Source organism: Lonchura striata, chromosome 6, assembly GCF_046129695.1.
Source record: "Lonchura striata isolate bLonStr1 chromosome 6, bLonStr1.mat, whole genome shotgun sequence".
NCBI lineage: Eukaryota > Metazoa > Chordata > Aves > Passeriformes > Estrildidae > Lonchura > Lonchura striata.
In genome coordinates, this window is record NC_134608.1 from 37,447,493 (window position 1) to 37,474,819 (window position 27,327).

Genomic DNA, 27,327 nt, shown 5'->3' on the forward strand with positions numbered 1-27,327 from the left:
AAGGAGGAAGAAGAAGAGGGAGAAAGTGCAGATGACCTTCCGGCCACAAAGGTCTTGCGCCAATGTTTATTCACTGTGCCTGGTGGTGGTATGTAAGGGGAGATCACCAAGTGCTGATTCTGTGACTGCCAAGAGATTCCTATGGAAATCCAGACCTCAGGCTAATACTGAACACAGAGTGGACCAACGAGCTGCATCAACAAAATAAAAACAAAACTCAAACTAAAAGAAATGGGAAAACCCCAAATAGCACAGATCCACATTTGTGAGGGGAGCAGAGGGAAGGGCAAGAAGGGAGGTCTATACAGTAAATAGTTGAATGGTTTATGTTACAGATGACTGGCAGTTTTAAAGAGTCTCTTCCCAGCTCCATTGCTGCTCCAACCCAGGAGGGAAAACTGAAAAAGGGAGGAAGAAAAAGTAGGACATCATCATGGAGCATGCAGGATCAGAAGCAGCAGAGTGGGCATGCTCAAATAAGCCCCCGTCTCTTTTTGTAGTCCTCCAAGTTCAATGATCGCCGAGGGGCACCATCTTTTGCTGGAGGAGCCTTGGAGGTGATGGCCAGTGCCTTAGATTCTGTTGGGGACAAGACAAGAGTAAGGACAAAAACTACAGGCAAACTATACATTTTTACTTATTGTTTTTGCTGACAACTTCACCCATGTTTGGCTTCTCTAGTACACATCAGCTTAGACCTTCAGTTAATAATACAGATAGTATCAGGGAGGTTATATTCATAGATGCAAGTACATACAATTTTGATTCTGTATGTTAATCCAGCTGTTAATCCAGAGACAGATAGTAAGAAGAAAAAGTCACACACACATTTTTATCAGTCTCCAGATTCTTCTGTTCAGCAGGGAGACTGCTTAAGGACTGTCTAAGGAAAACTGCATTCCTCATGCTTCTCTCTTCAGTGTCCTTCAGTGCCTAACCCTCATCCGTTTGCTAAATCTCAAGTTTGTAACTCATTAGCTGTTACACAAAGTCTTGTTCTTGAACTTCTGCCTCATTCTCTAGTCTTACATCCAGAGTTTCTATCTTGATCTCTTGATGTATTTTGGAAAAACTTCTCCTGCTCTTGCTTCTTGAGAAGGTTTGTCTTTGTGCATTCTTACAGTACTTACTAAATTACTGTCCTCCAAGAAACTGCCTTCAACTAATGAAAGAAACACCAAAACTTGTGTTTACTGGTATACTCCTCCCACTGGAAAACAAGTTTATAGGACACAAGAAAATAGCCTCAAATTGCACTAGGGAGGTTTAGACTGGATATTAGGAGAAATTTCTTCACCAAGAGGATTGTCAAGTATCAGAACAGGATGAAGTGGTTAAGTCACCATCCCTGGAGGCATTTAAAAGACATGTAGCTGTGGCACATGGGACCTGTTATAGTGGTGGATTTGTGAATGTTGAGTTAATGGTTGGACTCGATAATCTTGAGGGTCTTTTTCAATCAAAATGATCCTATGATACACAACTGTTCTTGTCACACATCTCCTGCTGTCAAAGCCAAGATAACAGGAGGAAGAGCCTGCAAGTTTGTGTCTATTATCTTCACTCACTGGTCAGTGTTTTCGTTCCCCTAAAATTTACCTTCAATACCATCTGCAATGTCTAAGTTAGGGAACAGCAACTTGGTAAAGCAGCATGTTCAAAATCAAGTAATAATACCTTATCCCCACAGTATGAGCACAGAGGACAGAACAGAACACACAGACACACAGAACAGCTTATCTGTTGTTGAAAATTATTAGACAAATTAACAAAGAATGTATCAAGGTAGCTGCCAACACTTATTAAAAATAACACACATCTTTCCCCCAAAGATTATGCAAGTCATAGATAATACAGACTGGAAAAGCATATTAAAGCCCACTCATTATCTCCTTCTCTTCCTAGGCTTCAAATCAACGATAAGGAGACATGCAGGCTTTTAGTCTAACACAATCCAGCTGTTCTTGTTTTCTCAATGGATGTCACTATCACATAGCCCCTCCTCCTCAGCTCAAGATACATGCCAAGATGGTAAACAGAGTCCTTACTCCCATTTTCAAAAGCCCACCAAAATTTTTGAAGAATTATTCTGGAAGAAATAAGTTCTATCAAAATGGGTTGGACAACCACATCCTCAAACTCAGATGGGAACACCTACCTGAACTGGGAACTTGAAGATCAATCTTTACATCAAAGTCATGCACTTTGAAAAGATCTTCTGAGAGGTCACTAGCTGATTTAGAGTTCACATCTTTATCTTTTCCTTGACCCTGAAGTGAAAATTACAAGTAAGTCTCCAAACCTTATCTGGCCATACAAACAGAGATAAAAATGTTTTTTCCCCCTCTTCTGTCATAAACATATTTAATGTAGCTTTCATACTGCTAGAGCAACTTAAATTTCTTTTTCAAATAACCAAAAATCTATTGCTTTTTTGTGATAAAGCTCTACAGGATACACTGTTCTAGAACTGAAGCATGCACACCTGCTATTACTCACAAGCTTCATAGAGCAAAACTGTGAGGAACATAACAGAGACCAAAATGGAAACTTACCTTATTTATGTCCTTTGGAGCATCTGGTAACACACCAGATCCATATTTTGCATTTAGCTGGGCAAGGATGGCAGCTTGGACAGCAGGATCTCTGGACTGCAAAGGTGAAATATTAGGCAAAAGTAAAAAATTACTGCATTTAAATTCGTAAAAGCTTGAACTACATTTTGTTAAAACAGTGTTCATATCCATGAATCTAAAACCTTAAGAGACTGTATATTTGTTCACCCAACTTTCAGAATCTCAGAAAGCTACTGAAATCCTCCTGACATTATCTGACAATAACAAACTAAAAATCATCTTCTGAAAGAAAACAGAAATACATTTCCTGATTATACAGTCTGTGACTACTCTTAATGCCACTGTAATATGTATTTGCTTTCAGCTTACAGTTTTGGCTGAAACACAGGTAAGAAATCTATAAAAGAAATCTATAAAAGACTATTTTCTTTACCTAATAGTTTTATAGCATAATAAAGCTATTATTACAATTCTTTTCTACTAAAGAAGTATTTCAGAAATATTTAATTCAAGCCCTGCAATATAATTTCCTTTTTATTTCCTTGCTGGTTTGTGGAGACTGATGAAAGCCAACCTGAGCAGTTATTTCTTTAGGTACCTACACCACAACCACATACTATTCCAGAACAGACCTTAACAAGGCCAGATTACTTAGAAGGAGGAGGTGATCACCTTGTTACTCATTACTTATATATGGAGGGACTCCAGTAGAAGGTTTTGCCACAGTATCACGTGGGACGTTTGTGCTGAACTACTTCATCCATCACAGGCCCAAAATGCTTGTTCTCCTCTCACCTTTAACTGATCTTTCAGGAAACTTTCAGCTAATTAAAAGTGAAACTCACACCTAAAGCAAACTGTCTTCCCAGAGCTAACTAAATCTGAATAATTCGACACAGATGAACTCACGACAGGAGTCTCAATCATGGTTGCTTTTGCAGTACATACCCACATCACTTATGTCCTTCACACTTTGCATTAAAAAAGAAGAGGGACCAGGATCTCACTCAGCTGTATCTCACACTGGCATTCAGGGCGTTAATAGCATATGGCACAGTTGGGGATTTTTGTTCCTACATTCTGCATTACACTGGTTTCTGTTTTTCAACAAATTGCCTCAGCTGAACTTAAGTCTTACACTCACATTAGACACTATTGTGGGCTTGCACTGCCGCCTAGTAAAGGGGTCCATTTGTTGATTTTTCATGCTGTGACTTTCAGCCTGGAGAAGAAATAACACATGGTTTTACAGGGTTTGCAACTTGCACTCTTTTAAATCCTCCCACAGCCCCCCATCCATGCAATTACTCATCTGCTATATACAATACCGAGATAAGAGAAAAATCAGAAACAATATTAGAGATTAGAGAGATTTTAATGCACCCATCATCCTCTGCATCACAGGACAAAACTGTCCTTATTGCATGCAACAGCGGAAAACAGGCACACAACTCTCAGAACGGTTAATGCTTATGCATTTGTTAACAAGCTTAACTCTTCCTTAATAAAAATGTAACTACAAAGAACCCAATATCTCCTTCACTGTTTTATTATCTGAAGTCTCCTTTATGAGGAGACTTATTTTCTTTCCCATATAAAAAGCATTAAGTCACTCTTATAGTGACTAATCTGCTGATAACTGAATTGAGCAAAAGGATAAAGCAATGTGCTTTCAAATCATGTCATTTGCCTATACAAAAGATTTTACAGATAATTTTAAAAAATTAGTGACTTTGCCATGCAATCATCCCTCTTTGCATCATTTTGTCTCTACTTTAGAAAAGTATTAATTCAGCACTATTTACCACAAGAGCCTTCTCAGACTCAACGATATTCCACTCTCTATTTCTCTGGTTGATGTAACTGCAAAATGGAAAAAAAGGAGGGTGTGGGAAAGAAAAAGAAAGTGACTGTCATTTATCAGTCCCCACACAGCAAAACAGCTGAAAGCATTCTTGCAGCTTCATCCTGACCACAAATTACTCTTATTGCAATACAACTGCCCCCTGGGGTATACAGAAGAGAGTTTACATTTTTGACAGTTTTAACTGCATGACAGATACAAGAAAGTGAAGACAGACAGGCACTAACAGAGCCATTACAATATACATTAACACACTGTACAGGAAAAAAGAAACAAAATCCTGCAGTTAATTCATTAATGCATTAGTTTATTTTTTAAATATTGTTTTATACTATTTAAGAAAGAAAATTCACAATATCTGCTTCTTACCTGATTGCAGAAATGTTTTTTGTTCGTTGACGATCCAGGGCCTCTGCTCTCTCTTCAAGTTCATTAAGCTGATCTTGAATCTGCTTGGCCTTATCTTGGTCCCCCAAATCCTCAGCCATAGCCTTCAACCAAAAAGTAACTCATTAGGCACTACTCTCTACCCAGAATTACTCAGAGAGACAATGGCTATATCCATGAATCAGTCAGCCAACCCTTCTCCAGTCGTGAATGTTCTTCCCTGCATGGTAAGAGTACAACAAAGAGCTACATTTTCTTTAGAGCTCAAGGCAAAACTCGATTTTTTATTCTGAAGAACTCTGAAAATCCTTACACTAAGGAGGATGTAGGAACACTATTCCCAGCATGACGAGGACAGGTCAGTTAGATTATTTAAATTACAAGTTTTATTAAAATTTAACATCCCCATTTAGCACATCAGGAGAGGAATTATTTCCACAGCTGCCAGTTGCCATTTACCTCAGGGAGTGGAGAGTCCCGAGGCACGACAACAGCTTATTGTGCCACCTGGTGACAACAAAAAGCAACTGCACTCCCTGTGACGGGATAATAATAACACCTAATAATTTACATGTTCGTGTATAGTGAAATAGTGACCACAAAAATACAGTTAAACCAAGGAACAAGAAATGTATATTAATACATACTCTTGGGTTTTACTGTATATGAAGATTCAACGTCTCGATAAAGACAAACAAATTTTGGTTCTATTTGTGCAGCCCTATCTTCAGAGATCCTTAAGACTTTGTTTTCTTCACTTCTTGGCTTTGGCTTTTATGCACTGTTAGGTCTACTTCTTCCAGGAAGAATACAGGTAAAAACAGTTCGTGGCAAGTAAACCTTTCAGTCACTTCTTTTTCTTCAATAGAAACTACCAGGCATAAAGTGACAATTCAGTTACCTCTGAGTAAACAATATAACACCATTTCTGGTTTTCCTATCTTAAAATAAGAAAATGACATCAACTTCCAAATATTACTGTGAAATACTCTAAAGCAAAACCAACCAAAACCAAAACAAACAAACAAACAAAAAACAACAACAGAATGGACCCCAAAAAATCCAAAAAAAGAAAAACAAGAAAAAAGGGAAAGTTTCTGAGGCAAACCAGTCTAAGACCTTGTTTAATGGACACAAGAAGAGCTAGGGGCAATTGCCAACAATTTAAACTAAGAAAAAAGAGTGCAATAGCTGACTGGATTCTGAGTGTTCTGATCCCAGCAATGAACCTTGAGAACCACCTTCCAGCTGCACAGTAGGCTCACAGTTGAGCCCACTGCTGACCTCTGCCAATCCAGATGAGCTCCAGTTCTTTGAAATCAAAGACTGCATTAAGTGATGACTTGCAGGCATCATCTCATCTCTCACCTTCTCCTTTAATAGCTGAGTTTTCTTCATGGCATAATTTGGAGGTGCTTTTCTAAACCTTTCCTTCTCTTTCACAATCTGTAAGATGCAGAGGAAACAATATGAATATGCAAATATGAAATCTCTATTTCAGTACTTGAACATTAGAAGCAACAGAAGAGTATCACCTAAGAAATTTATTTATTGCCACTGAATCTGACATATGCTCTGATGGTTCTGTTTTCTAGTTTGTGCCTTTGGTAATGAGTTAAAGCTCCATTCTCCTCACTACCTACAAAATCCTGTGGTTAATCACCTTTGGTCAGTACCAAGCAAGTACAAGACTGCAAAACCTGTGATAAATGCAACTACGATGATGCTGTCAAGATTTTCAGAACCTGAGAACTAAGTTGCCATACTCAGGAGTTCAGAGATAAGCAATACAAGTTCAAGAGGAGATAACAGGGCACAACACAACAGCAGGATCACCAAGCTACTTTATCCAATTATGAAACTTCCTTTTGAGCCTTTTACTTCCTTCTTGGAAAGCAAATAACATGATCATTTTGCTTTGTAACTGCTACTACATGAAATCCTGTCACTTTTAAGTACTGACACAGCTTCACTATAATGCATCATTTACCTCTTCAATGTCCTGATCATTAAACTTGTAGTTGAGGGCTTCTTTGATGGACACTTCCTTCTTGTTTATTTCATCTAGTGTGGGTAGCTGCATCCCAGCAGAGAACATCTAAACACAAGACAGAGTTACTTTTCACTTAAAGTATGCTTGGCAGAAGGCTGCTAAGAAGAAGCTGAAGTCTGGCAAACTTACTGCTTCCTTCCACTTCATAAATTCACTTTCAGTAAATTCCTGATTTGAGACAAACTCCAAGCGAAACACACGTGAATCACTGCCATGCCTGCAACAATACAATGTAAAACATACCCTTGTGATGGTGTAAAGTGGTGACATTGGATCTATATATGTAATCTGATTAAAGAAGTACAAAAATAAACAACCATATGTCAACATAATCATAACTCCCTGCATGAATTTTTTGGGGTATTTTATAATTTCCATTACGCACAAGGAGGTAAAAAAAACCCAAATAAACCCAACCCAAACACTGCAGCACTAAGTAGTATGACAAAGCTCAGTCTACTTTTCAGTTCTCTCCTCCAAATCCCACACAGACCATTATTTGCTATGAAAAGGACACTGATTTATGAACTAAAGAGGATCCCTTTAGTATCTTACCGCAACTGTAGTCCTTTGTTTGTTCTTGTGCCACCAAGCTGGTAAACCTTTGCAGTCTCTACCACACCAGTTATTTCAGCAACCTGTACCACAGAGTAAAATATATGAGAAGAAGGACACAAGAGTTTTTTGGTTTTTTTTTCATATTCCTGGAATGTATCTGGAATATTCAAGCCTTTTCACTAGAAATAAAAAACCTTAATCTAGCTAACAATTCTAACCAGATCAAGGAAAAGCGAGACTCTTCAGTATACATTATCAGGTATGAGTTGGTCCATACATAATTTTTTAGTGAATAAATGACACCATCTGATGCCTGATGCAGTTTTTATATCTTCTCAGCTCCGCCTTCCTGACCAAATAGTGTATACTCTCCTACCTTTCCTATTTCCTTCTCAAATAACATTGGTTTGGGACAACATATGTTTCAAATTAAATACACTATTGCTGCTCACATACTAAACACAACCCTTCTGGGGGCCTTCTTAAGGCAATTTTAGAGACTATTATTGTATCCTATGATTACAACAATGAAACAGAAAAACAAAACTGTTCTCAATGACAGTCTCTTCTGGAGGCACAGGGGTGTACTAAAAACTTTGTAAAAAAAGAGTCAAGACCACACAATAACTTGAGAACAGTCCAAGAAATAAGGAATGAATCTTAACTCATCCTTACTTGGTCGAAGCAGAGTCTAGAACTCTAGTTTGCAATACAACATGAAGCAAAACTGGAAGATCAGGCTTTGTTAGTGCTCCCTCTCTCTCACTAAATTTATCTCCTCCTCTAAGTGGTCGCATAGATTTATTTATTCTTAAACCAGTCTCCTCCACCTCTTCAGCAGCAATTACATTTTCTGGTTATAAGCAATCTTTTTTATCAGTCAAACAGTTACCGGTACCTGACACCTAATAAGCTGCAAATATTTTATTACAGCACACAAAAAAGAACTAAATCCCTCAGAGCTACACTCACCCGATAAACCGGTTTGCTGTTGTGATTGCCGATGCCAATGCGGACGAAGCAGCCAGTGACTGTCTTGGCGAAGAAGGGCATGTGACACCAGCGTTCCAGCTTGTGCCGCGACAACCGTACTCGGTTCAGTTCTTCAGGCAAGGACACTGGCTGGGACTTGGGAGGAATTTCTTCTTTCCTGATTTGGGAAAGGTGAGAGGGAATAAAGAAAAAAGTAGGTGGGGTCCTGAGTAAGGTGCAGCATGAGCACTATTTAAATTACCAGTAAAAGGAATAATTCATCATGCACTAGTAGACTGTAGATGTGTGAATTTACCACTCATGAAAAGGCTTAATGTGAAGTCCTAGACTTATTAAACGCTGCCCCCGCTACCAGAAAGCAGAAGGACACACACCAAGGCAGTTTTATAGACTAATACTTTAAGATAATTTGCTGAATTGTAGGACTAAACAGATCAGTAAACAACAGTGCAATTTGGGCTAAACCTGACAGCTGGGAAATGAAGTTGCAAACCCACCCAAGGTAAAAAGTCCCCTGAACCATGATATAGTGCCAAGGACTCAAATCTGAGCAATGCAATTGTGCCCAGAGGCAAAAACACTTCAGAGACACTGAACTGCTCCAAACAAATCTCCAAACCAGCATGTGACTACCCCAAGTAGATCACTATTTTTGAAGTAATACTTACAAGTAATCATAGCCCAGTGTTTATTACTTACTCTTCCTCTTCATCAGAGGATGATGATCTGGATGAGCGATCACTTTTCTCACTAGACTTATCATCCTCCTCCTCCTCTTCATCATCAGAGTATACTTCACTAGTTTTTAATGGCTGTTTTTTTGCAAGCAATTCAGCTGGGGGAAGGACCAAGAACAAGGAAAAGCAAGCTATAAATATTTTATTAAATGCTTCCCTATAAGAGCTGAACCTTAATTGCTTTAAAACAAATCCAAGAGGCAGACAGGTATTAATTTTACACTAGATACAGGTGGCACATGTTCAAATCCACTAGTAAGCTGTGCACTTCATTGACTTCTCTCTTTGCATATACATGAAGTATTTTAAATCATCCTAAACCTCAGTTGTACTTATTTTCAGTCTCCCAGCTTGACTGCACATAGTAACTCAAGATAAGTGTAACAACTGGATATACAAGAAAAAAGCCATTATGATCAGAAAGCCCATGGTTATTTTTCGAGGAAAAAGATAAAAACCTCATGTTTGGAGAGGATTACAATAAAACCCAGTAGAGTAAAAAAAATGGTTGCATCAAAAGTCCGTGGCAAGATGGACAAGATGATGTGCCACTGAAGAAACAAGCAAATGTAGACAGGGTATCACAAGTACAATAAGTAGAAATTTGAATGATTCAGAGATTAAAAACCTGAATCTAAGTGACCAATTCAGAACATTAAATAAACCTCACTAAAAGCCATTCAGTGGAATGCAATGAAAATTCTGGTTTTAGACCACTCTAGGGAGGGGTAGGGGTGAGGAATATTCCATCAGTGGTAAGTTGCCAAGCACCACCCTAGCAGGTAATGTTGGGCAAAGACCAAGGAAAACACAGACATGGAATTAATTCACTCCAAGGTGTAGGATTGTTGCATTAATTTGAAACAGGAAGTAGTGCTATCAGAAAGCTGCAATAATGCCTCAAAAACTGTAGCAAGAGCAACATCCTTTCATACCTGTTCTGTTTTTCCTTTTCTCTCTTTCTGCTTTTAGCTCCTCCATTGCCTGAGATTTCTTGTCTAGTTTTTCATCCCGCTTTGATCTCCGCTCTTTGTTATGTGACATGACCTAAAAACATATACAGAAAACCCCTCAACACCATCAATCCATAAGATGAAAAGCATCAAAACAAAGATTTGCTTTGCATACTTTGAAAATTTTTCAAATAGAAATTACTAACATACTCCTTTTTGAAATTCCTTTTCTCCAGTTCATTTTTATGGAAGCTAGAGAGAGAAATCAATCTGGAGCATATCTCTTTATTCTGCTTCATAACAAAAACAATGAACATATTTATAGTTCACTATTTCTGCTACTAAGTCTTAGTCTCAAAATTCCTCCTTTAAGTTAAAAAAGGACTAGAGAAATAAAGCAGAAATAATTTGGCAACTAACATGTAATGAGGAAAAAGTGGATGAATAGTTTTCTCATTTGCTGCTTCTGCAAGGCCAAATCAAAGCGCTAGTTTTCATTTAGTAGCAAAGAAAAAAGTTATGTTAAAAAATACTTAAAGCAGAAATAAAGTTGCTTGTAAAATCTGCAAGATGTATTAAAATCTTAAATGTTTAAAGTCTTCTGTTTTCCATTTCTAACAGATCTATCTTTATAGAGAAAGCAACCTCTATAATAAGTATAAAAGAAAGTAATTTCAGCTAAGTTGAAGTAATTTCTTCAAGGCACTGTAAAAGAACTCTAAATAAGATCCTTTTACAGATGCATGTATGTATTTGCAAGTACATTTGGCGTATTACAAATAGCTATTAAAGTATACACACACATATATCTATGGAGTTGAGGGAGTAGGGAAATGTGATTCATTCCACTCAACTTGTGCCTAAGGGAAAACTCATTTCACCCAATTCGATTTCAGGTGTTAAAAATCGGTTTCACTAGAAAATAACACAGTGAATTGTCAGCTGAAGACCCCCTATTCCACAAAACAGGCAACAGAAAGTGTAAACAATGAACTGGTTCGTAGATGGCTGAAATTAGGCAAGATGAATGCCAACCCACTCTGGGAGCCTACCTGCCCTGACTCAATTATATTAATGGCAGGATCTTCACTATTTGAAACCACAGTTCAGTTACATAGGCCTGGCCCCAAAAACTAGTGTTGTCCTCTTTTCACTGGAGGTGGAAAACCTATAGAACCTATAGAACTACTTCTGCTCTTCCTGGCATTCAAGCTTTTCCTTAACATCCCTGAAAGAAAAGCATCTTTGCCACTGTATGTATGCACATGCAAAATAATTAATACGACAGTTGAGCATTTTTTGTTCTGCTCTCTCAAACTTTTCAAGAAGAGCAGGTATGGAATGTTTCAGACTGAAGGACAGGAGTTTGGCTAAAGGAACTGTAAAAGGTTGCTTTCCTTTTCTGATATGGGAGGGGTATCACAGCAACTGCAGACATAGCTACAACTTCCCATTTTTAATTTAAATAGTATTAGTGCCCCCCTCAATAGGCCAAAGATGTTAACTTCCTTAAATGAACTGGAAAAACTGAAGATAGCTTAAGCATATAAATTAATTAAATTCTGATCTGCTTACTACACTGTTTGACATTAAGGGAAAACATTAAGGGTAGAGAGGCCATATCCTATCTCCTTTCGCCAAGGGAAAAAGGGTTTATTACCACAAACAATTTCATTTCCTACCTGGGATTCCTGGATCTGTGTGAGTTTTTTCTTCTCCTGCTCCTCCTCTTGCTTTTTCTTTTTCTCTTTCTTTTCTTTCTTTTTTGCTGTTTTTAGTTTTTTCTTGATTTCAAATCTAGTAGAAGTTATTGGAACAAAAAGAATGTATGAAAGAATGCTCTTCTGAGAGAGCAAAGAATTGTTCAGATGTTACCACAATTGCTATTAGGCTGCAAGAAACACTTCAACTGCTTGTTCCTTTTATCCTGTCCCCTATTCCCATCCCCTCTCTTCCCCAAGAAAATAAAGTGAAGAAAAGCTGAGCACACTAAGTGCAACCCTACAGAGACCTAAAAAGGGTTGATGAGACCATGTAGAAATTACTATTCCACAGAAATATGCCCTTACTCCATCTTTCTCTTTGCCAGTGCAGCAATCATTGCATGCGGCCTCCAACTCTAAAATCATGTGGCTATTTCACATAATTTGAACTTAAACAGCTAAAGATTTTTTTTCTTTAAAGCCACTATCATGCTAACATTTTCATGCTTAAACTTCACTTTTTTACTGGCTCTGGTCTGTAAAAGAACGACTGCAATGTTTCGAGTCCTCCTTCAGCACCTGAATTCTCATCAAACTCAGTTTCTCGAGAAGAATTTAGGCACTTCCACATCTACCTTCATGAAATATATCACCCTGATATCTTATTTTCAGTCACTGAATTCAGAAGAGTAGTAATTTCAATGGAACAGACCCATGATGAGATTTCACTGCATCCTGGACTGGTCATTGCTTTAGTGAAGTGTGCATAGGGACGTACACAAGAAAAATAGCTTCCAATAACTCAAATTCAAAATGTGTTATCCACATGCACATTACACAGTCCATTCTTCTTCAGTCCTTTACACCTGGATTTTGTAGACAACAAACTGAAGTGTCAGATGAGCTCATTGCCCTTTATGCCTTTAACATGAAGCATGACATACAAAACACAGGCATTATAACAGATGCAATGTCTGCTGTAATCCAAATGAATGCACAGCATAATGTGCATACAAAGAGCTTTTGAAAGATTCAACTTATCATAAATTACTACCCCACCACCCTTTTAGTTCTAACTGCAAAGACTTTACACAGAACAGCACAAATGATTAAGATTTAATCAGTAACTCAAGCTTTAACTGTTTAGCTTGTTTGTATCAAATATTCTCCAGTATTTACACTAAAACAGAGACATTCAGTTACCATGAAATAGAGAGTAAAATTTGAAAGATATTATGTCCTTCTTCATGATCTAAATCCAAACTTACAATCATTGTGATCCCTTTGAGGAGAGCAGCAGATCACACAAGATTCTGAATGTGGTGTTAAAATCAAGGCAATTAGGCAGTGCTCTAGCTATGGCTTGGACAAACACAGTTTGGCAGTCTCTTGTATTGACATGATTTACTCAACAGATGTCAGTCCTCTAGGGAAATTTCTCAGCAAGTGAGAAAAGAGAAGGCACTAAAGAAGAAAGAAACTCCAGAAACCTTGTCCTAAACACGCCAAATCATTTCTATTAAGACACATGGGAATTAAAATACCTTTACTATAAAGAAGCTGCCTTACTGGACAGTGTAACAGCTACAGGCAAACAATAAATCAACAGTACATAAGGTAGAAATCCACAAAAGATTCCCTGAAAAGGACATATCCAACACCACTCTTCATTATTTCAGTATCTCTACCTTCTTATTAGGGCCCAAACCAGTTTCACACCCATATACAGGCAGCCCTAACACTGCTCTGTGCTTCACCATGGTTTTCTGAAAAATTCCAGAAACTCATGTACACCTTATGCTTTGTTTGCCTTTTTCCAAAGCATCAGCACATGACAGTTAATACAAAAAAGATGAAGAAAAAGCAGGCCTTCTGACTGTCTGGCTTCTAAGCTATAGAGCAATAACATAACTACAAGGGTAGCTGATAGAACCGTGCATATTCAAGAGCTGAGAAATTTTAGACACTGTCTTCTACAAGAATATGCAGAACTCCCACTGTGTGCTTCTTAACTACTACAGGGACAGTTTAGTTACAAAAAATATACAGTCAAGATTAACTCACTTAACAGTGCTGAATGCCCAGACCTTAAATTAGAGAGCACAGTCAGCATACTCTCTATGCAGCCTTTAAGAATTTGCTACCAAATACCAACAGATATAAAATTCACCTTCTCTTTAGCACTTCTCTCTTCTCTATCCGGTTAAACAGCTCCTGCTCTCTCTCCTTTTCAGTCATTTGTTCCAGTCGAGCTCGGTCCTCTTCATCTCCCATCAGGTCTTCTCCATAGCCATCATGGAATTCCTCATCTTCAGATGAAGAATCTGAATCTGAGCTAGATGAGGAGCTGTTGCTTTCTGAGTCAGAGACTTCTCCTAAATCAAAAATGTAAGGTAGTGAGATTCAGCCTGGGCAAAGCCCAACCACTTCATTATAGCATATTAGCAAGGGATAACATGAATTAATTCTACACTTGTCTTCCACTACACTAAAAACATACATACAATGAAAATTAAGGCCAGGTTGAAATTACCATAATATATGTATGCTAAAAAAATTTATAAAATGAGTGGTACTACACTTGAATACAAACTGGGTTATGATTAAAAATTCTTAGTAGAACAAACAAATTTAAAAAGCCTTTTAGTAATATGTCCTAAAGTTACACTTCTATGCCTATATGCTTATACCCTTCACAATTTGCTTAAACAGCCATGAATTTGTGTGCACACACCTCAAACACCATGATCAACCACCAGAGAATTGCACATTAACCACCTCATTATAGCAACATGAAGGACCAAAATTAGACATGTGAAGACTTCAATACTATGAACTGCTACATAAAAAATAAAGTTGAAACCAACACCCTCAGGGCTGGCAATGCCCTGACACTGTAACACGCCCTGTTACTGTAAGCAGCCCTCTCAGCTACACAGGGGTTTAGGGAACAGCTGACTCCCCAATAGCATTGGGCAACACCACCTTTAAACTTGATCCAAGTCCAAGAGCTTTGATTATCCCATCTAATTGACTAAATTACATTGAATTATGAAAGCAGGCCATTAGGATTCCTTCTTTCACTTCCATTCTGGTATTAGTATTACTGGAAACTTCCAGCTTTGCAAGCTTACACTGTGAAACATTTGATTTGTAAGCACTGATACATACAGCTGAAGGCACTCCACGCCTTTGTCTGTATCTGCTGTGCTTGATACACTTAAAACTGTAATCTCCTTCATATACTTTCTTAACTTCCTTTTAAGTATCAATGGAAATTGCAAGTGAGCACCAGCAAACCTTCACGGGCATGATGAAAACAGAAGACAGGAAGTTTGCCCAGCAATAAAATGTATTCAATATTCATGTAAAAAATTCTGACAAAGTTATATAATGATTTTTCTTCTTCTGTGTCAGTATAAATGCACAAGAATTCCAATTCAGAGCAAATGCATGCAAGACAAGTTCCTATTTGCATCACAAACACTATGTACCTTTCCCTTTGTTATCACAAGAAGTTCGAGATGGGAAAATGTGTCAATGAGAATCAAAAATGCTACCCACAAGGGTAGACAGGACATGCTAGAAGGAAGCAAGGCATTTTCCAGGAGAAAGTCATTCATTCTTCAGCTGAAACAGCATTTAGCTTGCAGTTGTAATGGAGTGCTCACAGCAATGCTACACTGAATTACTTTAAGCCACAGTAAATTTAAAAGTTACCCTGACTGTACATTACACTACGAAAAGTCTTTGAAGATGGTCTTCAACATCACCATGCAACATTTATCTTCAGGGTGCACAACAGACAAGTTCACTTGGAATCACGCTAAATAAATGGACATGTGTTATCTTACCCTCTTCAGGTGCCGAGCTCTCAGCCGAGCTGTCTTTATCTGAGCTGCCGGAAGAGGCAGCTTTGCTCATCTGTCTCTTCATGGCTCCTTTCTTCTCTGCCTTACCCGCTTTTCCCTTTTTTTTGTTTTTAGAACCTCCAACAGTCCACTGCAAGGAAAGAACCAAGAAGATCGTGAGACACAAACATTACTCTCTTCTCCTCTCTCCAAAACACTGGAGTAAAACCACCTGAGAAATAGCCCAATACCTGACAGCAAAAAAATCATACAAGTGTAAAGAAGAGGAAAAAAAAAAAGATAAATCAATAGGAAATTTATCAGATAAATGAGAGCCTTTTACAAGGTTTTTGGGAGTAGAGTGTTGTGTGGTTGGTTGAAGTTTGTTCTTTGAAAAAAAAAAAGAGACCAGTTTTAACAGTTGGTAGGTCACTGCTTTTAAAAGATAATGAAGACTTCAAAGTTGGCAATATCTGCCAAGCGAGGAGGCATTGAAAATATTTTCCTAAGAAAATAATTTTTAAAAATGTGTCCAATGTATTTGTAAAGATTAGCTTCAGTTTACTCTTAAACAGAAGCAACTGATGTTTTTCCAGGACTAGTTTAACCAGGAACAGATTTTACATTTTATGAAGGACACCAATTACACATGACAGCCTTTTCAAAATCTCAGTTTTACCAAAAGTACACAGTGTCTGTATTTCTATGCAACAAGGCAACAGTGAACTCAAGAGATGCAGGTGGTGGCACTACCCCCTATGTACACAAAGTAGAATCAAATCAGAATCACAGAAGCCAGGAAAAAAAAAAAAAGAAAAAAATACAGTATCAAGCCCTAATTTTAATTTTCTTTTAATGTCATATCTTCAGTTAACTTAGACCACAGTCTCCAAGTACGGGACTTACACAATCATATATACACAGATAGCAATTTTAAATTCCAAAGTCCCAGAAGAACTAGTATTTACCTTACAGTGTGGTTTCTTAATAGAATTTTTACATTGTTCCAACTACCTGGGTAAAGCCAGAAGGGAAGTAATAAAGATTGCCCATATATTACTTAAAAACTTTACAGTATTTTGTAATTCACCACCTCTTCCTAGAAATTCTCCAGGCATGAGACCCTGAGGAATATAACAGGCTTTATATACAGATAGATATAGATAAATAAGCAGGTATACACACACAAATCATCTAAATACCTGTATACTATTCTCATCTTTCATGCACATCACCATCTGGTTGAGCATGCAGTCTTAAAAAACCAGTCCTAATGCAAGTGAGCAAATACAACTGTGCATAACTGAGATGCTGCACGCAAAACCTACCTTAGATTTGACCTCAAACATATACAAACTTCAGGCTTCTTACCCAACCACTCTATCCTGGGGGATGAATCAAGTCTATCTCTGCAGACAGTCATCATTCCATCAAATGTGATAAATTGTTCTGCCTGATAAGACACCATCCTCAGAGAACCCTAGTGTTCAATTACTCTAGGTGAAACTCAAGCAAGTAGTTATAAGCTAATGCCTAAGCTAACAATATCTGAACAAATACCTTTGGAATTTTCCAGGTTTTGATTACTCTCACACCCAACCTTGTACTTTCCATATTACCAAATGCTTCATCATATCCTTTAGGCACTATCAGAATATTCAAAAGTCTCTGTCAAGGCAAAAGCTGGTTCTGCTTTCTTTTCCTGAGGTAAAAGTACAGTGGTGAGCCTTGCAATTCATACCCTATGCAGGTACCCCAGTCTGTTACGGTCCATTGGACAGGTGAGAAACTGCACAGAAAGCTTCTGACTTTATACCAGCCTCAGCTTGTACTGACTGAAGTTTTTACTGGCTTCAGCATTAAAGTTTTACTTGTTCAGTGTTACAATATTGCTGTCTAATATTATTTCTGGTTACTATGCTCATATAAATCAGTTAAGAACAAGCCTGCACTCTGTCTAAATCTATTCAAATGTCAGCACTAAGGAATCATCTCCCAGGTGAAAAGTGCATTTTTGCTATTTGCTCAAACACTCACCTACCACCAGCATACCAGAGAAGACACAACAGCAAAAAAAGTGAAACTCAGTGCTTAGCAGTGATGCAGAGGTGCCTCCCTCTCTGCCACTTATTTTCCGTGTTCTAATTCTGAATTTTACCTCATGTCAGCGTGCTGCACAGCAAGGAAGCAGTACACAGAAAGCACAGTAGACAGCACAGTTATATCAAGACCTTGAGAGGTCATGCTGAGATGAAAGAAGCTAAGATCAGATAAAAAACAGCAGGACTTCAGTGAATAAAATGTTTAATAGCTGTACATATGTGTTACATATCACTGTTTCCAGCTTTTAACTCACTAGTAGAATTGTGGAGAAGACTTGTGACCAAGAAGATAGGACTGGAAGGAAACTATGTGACAAACACTTGGAACAACAACAACAACAAAAAACCCAAAAAAAAAAAAAAAAACCAACCAAAAAAACCCCAAAAATCAAACCAAACCAAAACCCCAAACAAACACACCCCACCCAAACAACAAATATCCCAAACCCACACAAACAACAACAACAAAAAAATCAAAAAACCCAAAACAAAACCAAAACCCACCACAAACAAACAAAAAAAAAACCCACACCACTAAAACCAAACACCACCCAACAAACGAACACAGGACAACATAATTAAAAAATCTGCTCTCTAATCTAGGAAAGCATGTTTTGGTTTCTATTTCACCCTGGAAATAACACTTCATCTCACTTTTGTTTATGCAAGTAACCTCTATGTCCATCTTGCAATATTAATGCTGTCACAAAGCCAAATTCTTACCCAAGTCAGTTGCTTCTAGGCTTATTCAGTTACCTCAATCTCTCATGAATGCCCAGTTATTCCCAGAACAACTACAGGACAAGACAAGAGTTAGGGCAAATCTTGGACCACTCAAAACCGGGACACAAGACTCTTAGGCTTACAAAGTGCTCTGCATTTGGACTGCTCAGAGAGTGGCCAATGTGAATTTCTTCTTGCAACAGAGGAGGACAAAACAGATGAGCTGGTCTAGGAGAGAGAGGGAAGGTAATTGTGGAAAGCCAAAGTCTTGAGTCCCTTCCTCATGCTCCAACACACCAGCAGAAATCAAAAATGCAACATATTCAAATGCGACATCAAGTAAAAATGCACACAGTTATAGTCAGAAACATTTTTTTCCTCTTTTTCCCTTAACTCCAAACAACAATCAATTTCCAAAATCTGTCCTCTACGGCAGTTTCTCCAGGTCCCCTCTTCTAAGCTGCAGTCAGGCAGCCCCAGTCAATGCCTCTCACATGCTTCCCATGACTGCACCCTGGGAACAGCCCCTCTATTCACCACTGCCTCCTGGGCCGCCATCTGGAACCCTCCATGGTTCCAGACCCAGCAAGTTCATAAACCCGTGCACAAGGGTACTGCAACGTGGCTTTCTGCTTATTGTTCAATACTACCAAACAACAGAGCTTTATGGCTCTCTCACAAGAAGCAGCCAGAAGAGCCTTTTGAATTTTCCTCTTGCTGCCAAGGTTCACAGTGCTAATATCTTGCATATTTCCTCCAAGAAACAGATGGACATGATGATCCCAAAGGTCCTTGTCAACCTGAATAATTCTTTGATTCTAAGAAGTCCAAATTAAGCCACAGTAACCAGAATGGACTTAGGAAAAAAAAAAAAAAACCACAACCCTCCACATTAGGAATTACCTAGATTTATAAGTCAGCTTCTGAAAAAAATGACTACATGAAGTTGTGTAAGAAACAACTTCTTCTTATTTAAGAAAATAATTTGTAGCTCAACAAACCTGGAACATATTTCCAGTAGGGAGATGAAATGAGACAAAAAAAAAAAAAAAAGGAAAAAAAAGGAAAAAAGAATAAAAGAAAGAAAAAAAATAAATAAATAAAGGAAAAAAGAAAAACAAAATGAAAAAATAAAAAAAAGTTAAAAGATAAAATGAAAGGAAAAAAGGGAAAAAAGGAAAAAAAAAACAAAGAAAGAAAAAAGAAAGAAAAAGAAAAAAGAAAAAAAAAACCTATACCTGAAGGATCTTAGAGTGCAGAATTGTTTTGCTGCTCAGGTAGTTGCTGTTTCCTTCTATTCACACAGTACCTAAATGCATTACACAGTGAGATTTTAATTTGCAAATAGGTGTTCTCCCAGCTTCTTTTTAACCCCTTTTTAGCCAGGGATGCAAAAGTAAGGCTGCCAGCCTGTCTTGCCATATCCTTCCCTCCTGACACATCCAATGGCTTTATAAGCAAAATGCAAATTACAAGCCACAATATCAAAGCAAAATAGGCCCCTTAACAATGTGTTCCTTTCCAAGGCAAGATAAACATCAGTTGTCCTGTCATCGTTGCATTTAAGTGCACCAATGTAGGTAACATCAGCTCAGCTTACAAACTTTCATGCATTCATACAGGAAAAAAATAAGGCATTCCACCCGGCAAGCCATGAAACTACATTTTCAGCCTGTCTGAACTCAACAGCAGGAAGCACAGATATGAAAATAAGGCAGTATTTACTGTCTTCAGGCTTTCTCAAAGCTTGGAAAACTCTACAGATAGCACTCCAAGAGTTCAAGGAGGAAAATGTTCTCTACCAATACTTTTAAAACGAAATAGGAAATAAAAAGCCCCTGTTATTCATTCTGCCTTTCAGGATCTACACCTGTTATTTGAACACCTCAAACACTTTCATGATGACAACAGCCCAGCAATCAGACAGTCCAGCAATTTTAGACACAGAGAGGAAACTCTAGGTATGAACACCAAAATGGAAAGGAAATAAGCAAATAAAGAAAACACCTTCGGAAGCCACAGAAGAGGCTTTGCCAGGAACTAGCTGAAGAAGGCTTCATGGGCCAGAGTATCACCAGACACCTGATCTACCCTTTTCATTCAAGTACAGCTCCAGGAAGCTCACAGAAAAACCCCAAGAAGTTATCCCCATGCTAGTCTGTAATTTAAAGAAGTTAGTTACAGATTAAATTTTAAACCAATTTTGTTGACAGCTTATTCACATTACTCCTTTGGACATGCCAGCCTTCATACAAATAGCTTGTGCTACTCAGATTTGCATTTGCACTTTATTTGGAGCAGAGGAAATAACACCACCTCTCCTCCTTGAGAAAAGCTTTACTATTGCACCCATTAACAGCTGAAAGAAACTGTCTCCAGGAAAAGTCAAAGTTACAAAGCACTTTGTAACTTTGTAACAGTCTATAAACTGTAAATCTATGAGAAGATTAAAGCATGGCCTGCTTCAAATTTCCTAAGCTTCAAAAAAAATGTATGGCAAAGGCCTCACAGGACTGGAGAACCCACTCATTCTTGAAGGTTTAATTAAGCAGTATTATAAAATACAAGTAAACCGGAAAAGACAACATTCAGTACTGTAATTTCTACAAACCCACAAAAAGACATCCCCAAAACAGAAAGAACACATGCAGTATTCTGCTCATCTGTGCTTTGCTGGAGTGCTCTAACTTGAAGTGCAGTAAGGAGATACAAAGAGGCATAAAACCCTCTAGGCTGTTACTTGAGCCCAATCTCCTCACTAGCTGCATGATTACTGCTCACCTACTCCTCTGTCCCACAGCTCTTGACAAGATCTTCAGCTATACAGTTCCCTAAAAAATTAACACATTTGTTAAAAAATGTATAAAAAATAAATATATATTTTTTATAAAAGGTATAAAAAACATATAATCCTCACTAAACTCCAGAATACTACTAAGTACTCATTATATAAGTTTTCTAGTTCTGGAAGGATATTCTGTCCTTACCCTGTAGGTGTTAAAAGGCAGAACTGAACCCTTCCTGACATCAGAATTAGTGTCCTTTTGAAGAGAAACAAACAGGAGCTCCTGTAGCATTATGGCTTTCTGTCTAATCAATACTAATATCAGTGAAGTTGTTGCAGAAGTCATCCACTCTTCTCACACAATAGAATGAATTATTTTACTGTAAGCCGAGATGCCAGAATAAAAGGAAAAGCAAGAGCCCAGAATTAATCTACTGCAACTGAGGAACATCATCCACGTAATGCCTTCAATCAGTAACAAGAACACCTTGTGGACACACAAACCTCTGGCATGGTAGCCCCAGCAGTAACCTGGCTAGCACCAAACTGGTTACATGCAGAAAGCTACCAGTTTGACATGGTGAGTTCTTGAGCAGACATGGTCATACACAAGATGAAGGAACCATCTGTGTCGAGATTAGTACATCTCTTTGCAAAGGTAGCTCTCCTCATTGCAAAGCCCTGCAGTCATTGCAATTTATCAGCTCTCTGAACAAAAGACTATAGTAATTCAGTCAAGAATGCTCCTCAGCCCCACCAGAAGACACTTCAGAGCATCCCTCCCACTTCATTGCCTGCAACTCCCTTTCAGTCTGGTGGCTAGGAAATTTGATTCAGACCACAGAAGTCCTTTAAGTGTTACAGAACCCAGCATTTGGGCAAGAAGCATATTCTCATTGATACACATAAATATAACATTAAAGATGTAGTGACATCCCTTGGGCACTATTGTATAGATGCAGCATGATTTGTACCTGCTGTTATTCAGTAATTCCAAAATGTTTTTCTCTCCCCTACGCACCACACACTTTCCTCCCTCTAAAAGAAAGCAGCATGCTGCATATGCTCTGCAATAGAGTTAGGCTTCTTTCCTGTACGTGCAACATAGTGCCAATCTTGGAACATGTAGTGCTTTCCAGGAATTACAAAGGACATGCACACTCAAAAGCCTCTGTGGAAATACATGGGTACGATTAGGCACATTTGTCCAGGGCAACAATTTCCATGCTTTTGCCTCATGGTCTTCACCTTGCAGGAAGTCCAATAATACAAATTCAACTTTTAGACCCCCCCTATCCTAAACCCCAAGGCTGAACAAACTTCAAACCAACCACAAGAATACTTATTAAAACCTGAGTTATTCAGCAGGATTAGTGTAGTCAAGCCCAGGGACGCACAGAGCGGAATGACTGGCAGAAGCAGAACTGTTGCAAGCCAGCCGCTCATCCTGCTGTGATAAGCAGCAGTTCAGAATGCATATTTCAGGCACAGGAATAGAAGCAAGTGTCCTAATTACCTCTTCTCTAAATCTTTTTCTCTTGCTGCATGGAGGTCAGAAAGAACATAGTATCAATTTGAAATGATACACAGATAGAAAGCCTATCAAACACACTGGGTGCAACAGTAGCACTGCTGATGTGCAAGGTCTGTGCAAATTTGCAAAGAGGTATTGTCACATTCTACACATAGTAGAAAGGTAGACCTCACTTATTACACAAGTTAAAATTCTGACAGCTTTCAGAGATAAACACAGAACAGAAGGCTTTATCATCCACATGCTCTCCACACCCAAGTCTACTTTCTCCAGACAAGCTGGCCTCCACATAACTTAGAATAAATAAACTGTAAGCTAACAGATCTGAACACACACTGTGACAGACTGAGTAGTTCCCCAATAAGAAACCTAATATATCTAGGTTGTTCACAATTTTGTCTGTCTCTATGCCTTAAGTGTATATTAGATATACAAGAAGCAATTTTTTTTAAGAAAATTATTGATTCGGAACAGAGTTCCAAGCACATTTATTTTAAAAATGCCTCAGAAAGAAAATTAAACTGCACACTTATTCTTCACACTTATTGGAAGAACTCTGCTACACTAACAAAAGCTTTATAGTTTATCATTGCCCTACCCTGTGAGTCTGCAAGTTGCCACAATGGATAATGCATACTTACTTTAGAAGAAAAAAATACAAAAACCTACACAAAACATCTCCCTGTCAAATTTTTAAGAATAGATTGAATAAATGACCTGACTATGATTTGCAGAAAGTGTGAGAAAATATTTGGAAGCTTTCCAGAAATTGCTTTTACTCAAATACCTGTATAACATTTATCAGTGCCTGTTTTAATAGGATTTTTTTAGATTTTTCTTTTCTAGATGCACAGGCTTTTAACCAGCTCTAGACTGTAGTACCAGAAACAAATACTAAAACCAGAACCAGCAGATAAGCACTGTTTTATAAGAAATTGAGAAACTTTATAACAAAGTAATGCTGAACTCTTCCTTGCCTCTTTCTTCAAAGATGTTGATCAAAACACACCCTGTTGCATATTCAAATGGCCAGACAGCTAATTCACAGCACAGTTCTTGAAGAATCAAAGTAGCTAAACAGAACAGTTTTGCTACCTGTAAAATAGTACTACCTGCCTTAACTCTTAGGAAGGAACCTTCACTCAAAAGGTGAAAACCTCACTCCCGGAATTCAGAGTCCAGCTTTAGCAGCTTCACTGCTACTTCAACAGCAGTCACAACACAGGAAAAACACTAGTTTAAAGCAGGCAGCTCACCACACCATATGAACCTGAGATTAAACTGGCAGTCACCTTTTCTATAGACAGACTATTTTGTATACAATTAGAATTCAAAACATTTATTTTTAAAAAAAATTCTCTGGCCTTAATGAGTCTCCATCATTTATAGCCAGTCCCACCTTATGAAGTCAGCAGCCTAAATATACTGTATGATAAATACACTTTCACTGCTTAGGTATGATCAAACAACCCATAGCAATCTCACTGAAAACATGATAAAGTCACCTCATCATCACTGTCTGATGTCTCAGAGTCTGAAGATGCTGTAGGTTTGCTCACAGGTGGTTCCTTTTCTTCAGAGTCACTGCGTTTCCGTTTGGCCAATGACAGGAGCTCCTGGTGCAAAAACACACAGATTTATTTCAAAGTGTCGCAATTAGTTTTAACAATCCAGGTCAGTGCACATGCAGGTTCTCCACAATATCTGAGCACATCTCAGTAGCAAGATTATTGCCACCAACTAAGGAACAAGTCTACTTATATTTCATAAATATACATGTGCACACACAATTTTAATACTGGATGCTACAAAAGGATTTAAAAGATAACAAGCTATAAAAAAATAACTATTAGTACCATTACTTTCTTGGCATAAACAACATAAGACAAATTGCTTTCAGAGTCATGTCCAGATTTGTCTTACTTGGATTGGGTAATAATTCAAAATCACCCTAACTACACCATCAAGCACCAGCCCTAAAAAGCCAAATACCAGCAGATAGCAGCTTCTTCTCCTAAACAACAGAGATGGCTGCAATTATACACTTTAAAGGGGAAATGCTTTAGGCATCACTTTTACATCATGGTTGGTAATATTTAGTCAGCCTGTTCAATTCCTCTTCACTGCTGGTACACACCTCAGAAAGCACTTAAAACTTTCAGACACAGAGCAGGGATCAAGCTCCAAGTCTGTGAAACTTTTTGAGAGTTGTTCTGCTCAAAAGCACTTTCACAGGCAACACGCACCCACACAAAGAACTACATGGCTCAAATACTCTCATCATCTGCTGTTCATCACTTGTTCAGGTGACACAAGCAGTAGTATAAAACAAACATTTTTGAAGCTGTGTTACTGTCTTTGCAGTCCAGGACACAGAATCTATTCTTAGAAACATTACTCTGGGGCTGATGAGTATTAGCTGTGTGTAGAAATACAGCCACACCAAGTTCTGCAGTCTTGGGAAGTTGATGCTGGATTGGTTTCCATTAGTTTCACAACTGAAAGATCATCTCAACAAACTGATTAAAATTTACTATCTCAAATGAGAACATAAACACTGCAGAAACTGACTACCTAGTAGGTCCAGATCTAGTATGTCAAAATCCTAGACCTAGTAGGTGTGCCTACTTACCAACAAAGACACTTTTCATTAGTTCATTAGTAATGGCATTTTACCAACAAGCCTCTAAAGAAGCCCTGCAACATCAATATAGCATATTTGTACAATCAAGAGATCTCTGGAAGCTCCTGAAGCTTCAGCAGTGCTTCTCTTTGGGAAGCTCTTGAAGAGGAGCACCACTTTAAAGCCATATTCCATTTTCTTTCTTTCTTTCTATACTTACTTTCTGTTTTCCAAGATACTATATTTAGGAGGCTGCTAGTCCTTCGATTCAACAAGCCTAGACTGCCATGGGAAGCTGTCAAACATATAATCTACTTAACATTTAACATTTAAGTCAGCATTTTCTCATCTCAAAAACTTCCCTCTACCTGATCTTCATCTTTGCACACACACCTCCCTGCTGTCACAGTTTCTACCAACAGCCCAGTGGAGCAGGAAGCACCAACTACTCAGGTACCGCTGCAGATGCCTGCTGCCAGTGAGGGATGGAACAGATGCAGAACCACGTGGTTACTCCTGCCACCATCACTCCAATTGTCTGACTGATGCTAGAGCTAGTCCAACTCCTATTTTCAAGTCCTAAAACTATCAAACTGATGCACTAGCAATGAGATGTTGGCAGCACTAAGGACTCTAAAGGTATGCAAGATCAACCACATCAGCTCCTGTGTATTTGTTTTAATGGAGTATCAGATCTGATATTTCTGAAGCCCCAATCTGCAAAAGTATTTTTGTGCGTTTGGGAAGGCTTTTTTTTGCAATATAGCAACAGCTTCTATATCAAAAACTCTGAGGGTCCAACACATAAATTACATCAGACATGTCGGCTTCAGCATATTCGACCCACCAAACTTCTCCCCGGAGCAAACACTGCCATACAAGCTGTAACACACTTCACCTATAATGTCTTTATTTACCACTGGAATAATACTATCAATATCTGCTACATTAAAAAGTGAATTTTGAAAGCAGCCCGCTCCAAAGAAGGAGACACCCCCTTTGCAACCCTGACACGCTTGAATTCACACCAGACATCGCACTTACAATCCCGGGAGATGCTGTGATGACAAATAAATACTACCCCTGCTTACATCTACAGGCTGGTTTCCCATCAACAGAACTCCCCAGCGCAGTCACCAAGATTGAGAGGGTCGCATTAAACACGCATTTAACACTCCGGGAGCCTGCCTGCCCCGAGGAGAGGCAGGGACCTGACACGCTGTTCTCCCGGCGTACCAAAGTAGCATGGAAAAGTTGCCCAGCCCTTTGGGCCTCTTTCCCCACTACTGGAGGTGAGAAGACCGCCGGCAGCCGGGCCTCGCTAACCCCTCCTCAGGGCCAGACCGCCCGGAGCATCGCCCCGGGGCATCCACGGCCCCGCCGTCCCGCCGGCGCCGAGCACCGGGCCCGCTGCAAGGAGCCCCCGCGGCGCGGGCCTCCTGCCAGGGGCGGGCCGGGACCCGCCGGAGGGGCGCGGGCTCTCCTCCGGGCGCCGCGGGCCCCATCGGGCTGCGGAGGGCGAGAGCGACGCGGGACCACCGGGCGGGAGCGACGGAGGGATGGCGGCGCCGAGCCCCGCGCGGGCGGGCGAGCCCAGGCCCCGCGTTCGGGCCTGCCCGCGCACCTGGTCCAGGTTCTCCTCGCTGCCGCTGTCCTCGGTGTCGGAGTCGATAAGGACGCGGCCTTTCCGCTTCTTCACCATGGCGGAGCCGGCGGTGCCCCCTCCCCGCCCCGGCGGCGGCGGCGGCGGCGGCGCTCGCACGGCCCGGCCCGGCCCGGCCTGACCCGCGCCGCCCGCCCGCCCGCCCGACACAAAGGGCACCGCGCATGCGCGGCGCGCGGGGCGGGGCGAGGCGAGGGCGGAGCCGCGCGCTGTCCCCGCGGC

General features: G+C 39.4%; 1 protein-coding gene across 1 annotated transcript; it reads right to left on the minus strand.

Annotated features, from left to right (window-relative positions):
* Positions 1-354: 354 nt before the first annotated feature.
* RTF1 (RTF1 homolog, Paf1/RNA polymerase II complex component) lies at positions 355-27,271 on the minus strand. The gene is given in 19 exon segments (XM_021533458.3): positions 355-579; positions 2,159-2,270; positions 2,556-2,651; positions 3,721-3,798; positions 4,382-4,439; positions 4,810-4,931; positions 6,196-6,273; positions 6,818-6,925; positions 7,010-7,097; positions 7,436-7,518; positions 8,411-8,588; positions 9,131-9,266; positions 10,104-10,215; positions 11,804-11,918; positions 13,995-14,199; positions 15,679-15,826; positions 24,325-24,435; positions 27,067-27,174; positions 27,176-27,271. Coding segments are annotated over 19 exon segments (2,139 nt in total). The 3' UTR covers positions 355-472.
* Between the last annotated feature and the right edge of the window lie 56 nt (positions 27,272-27,327).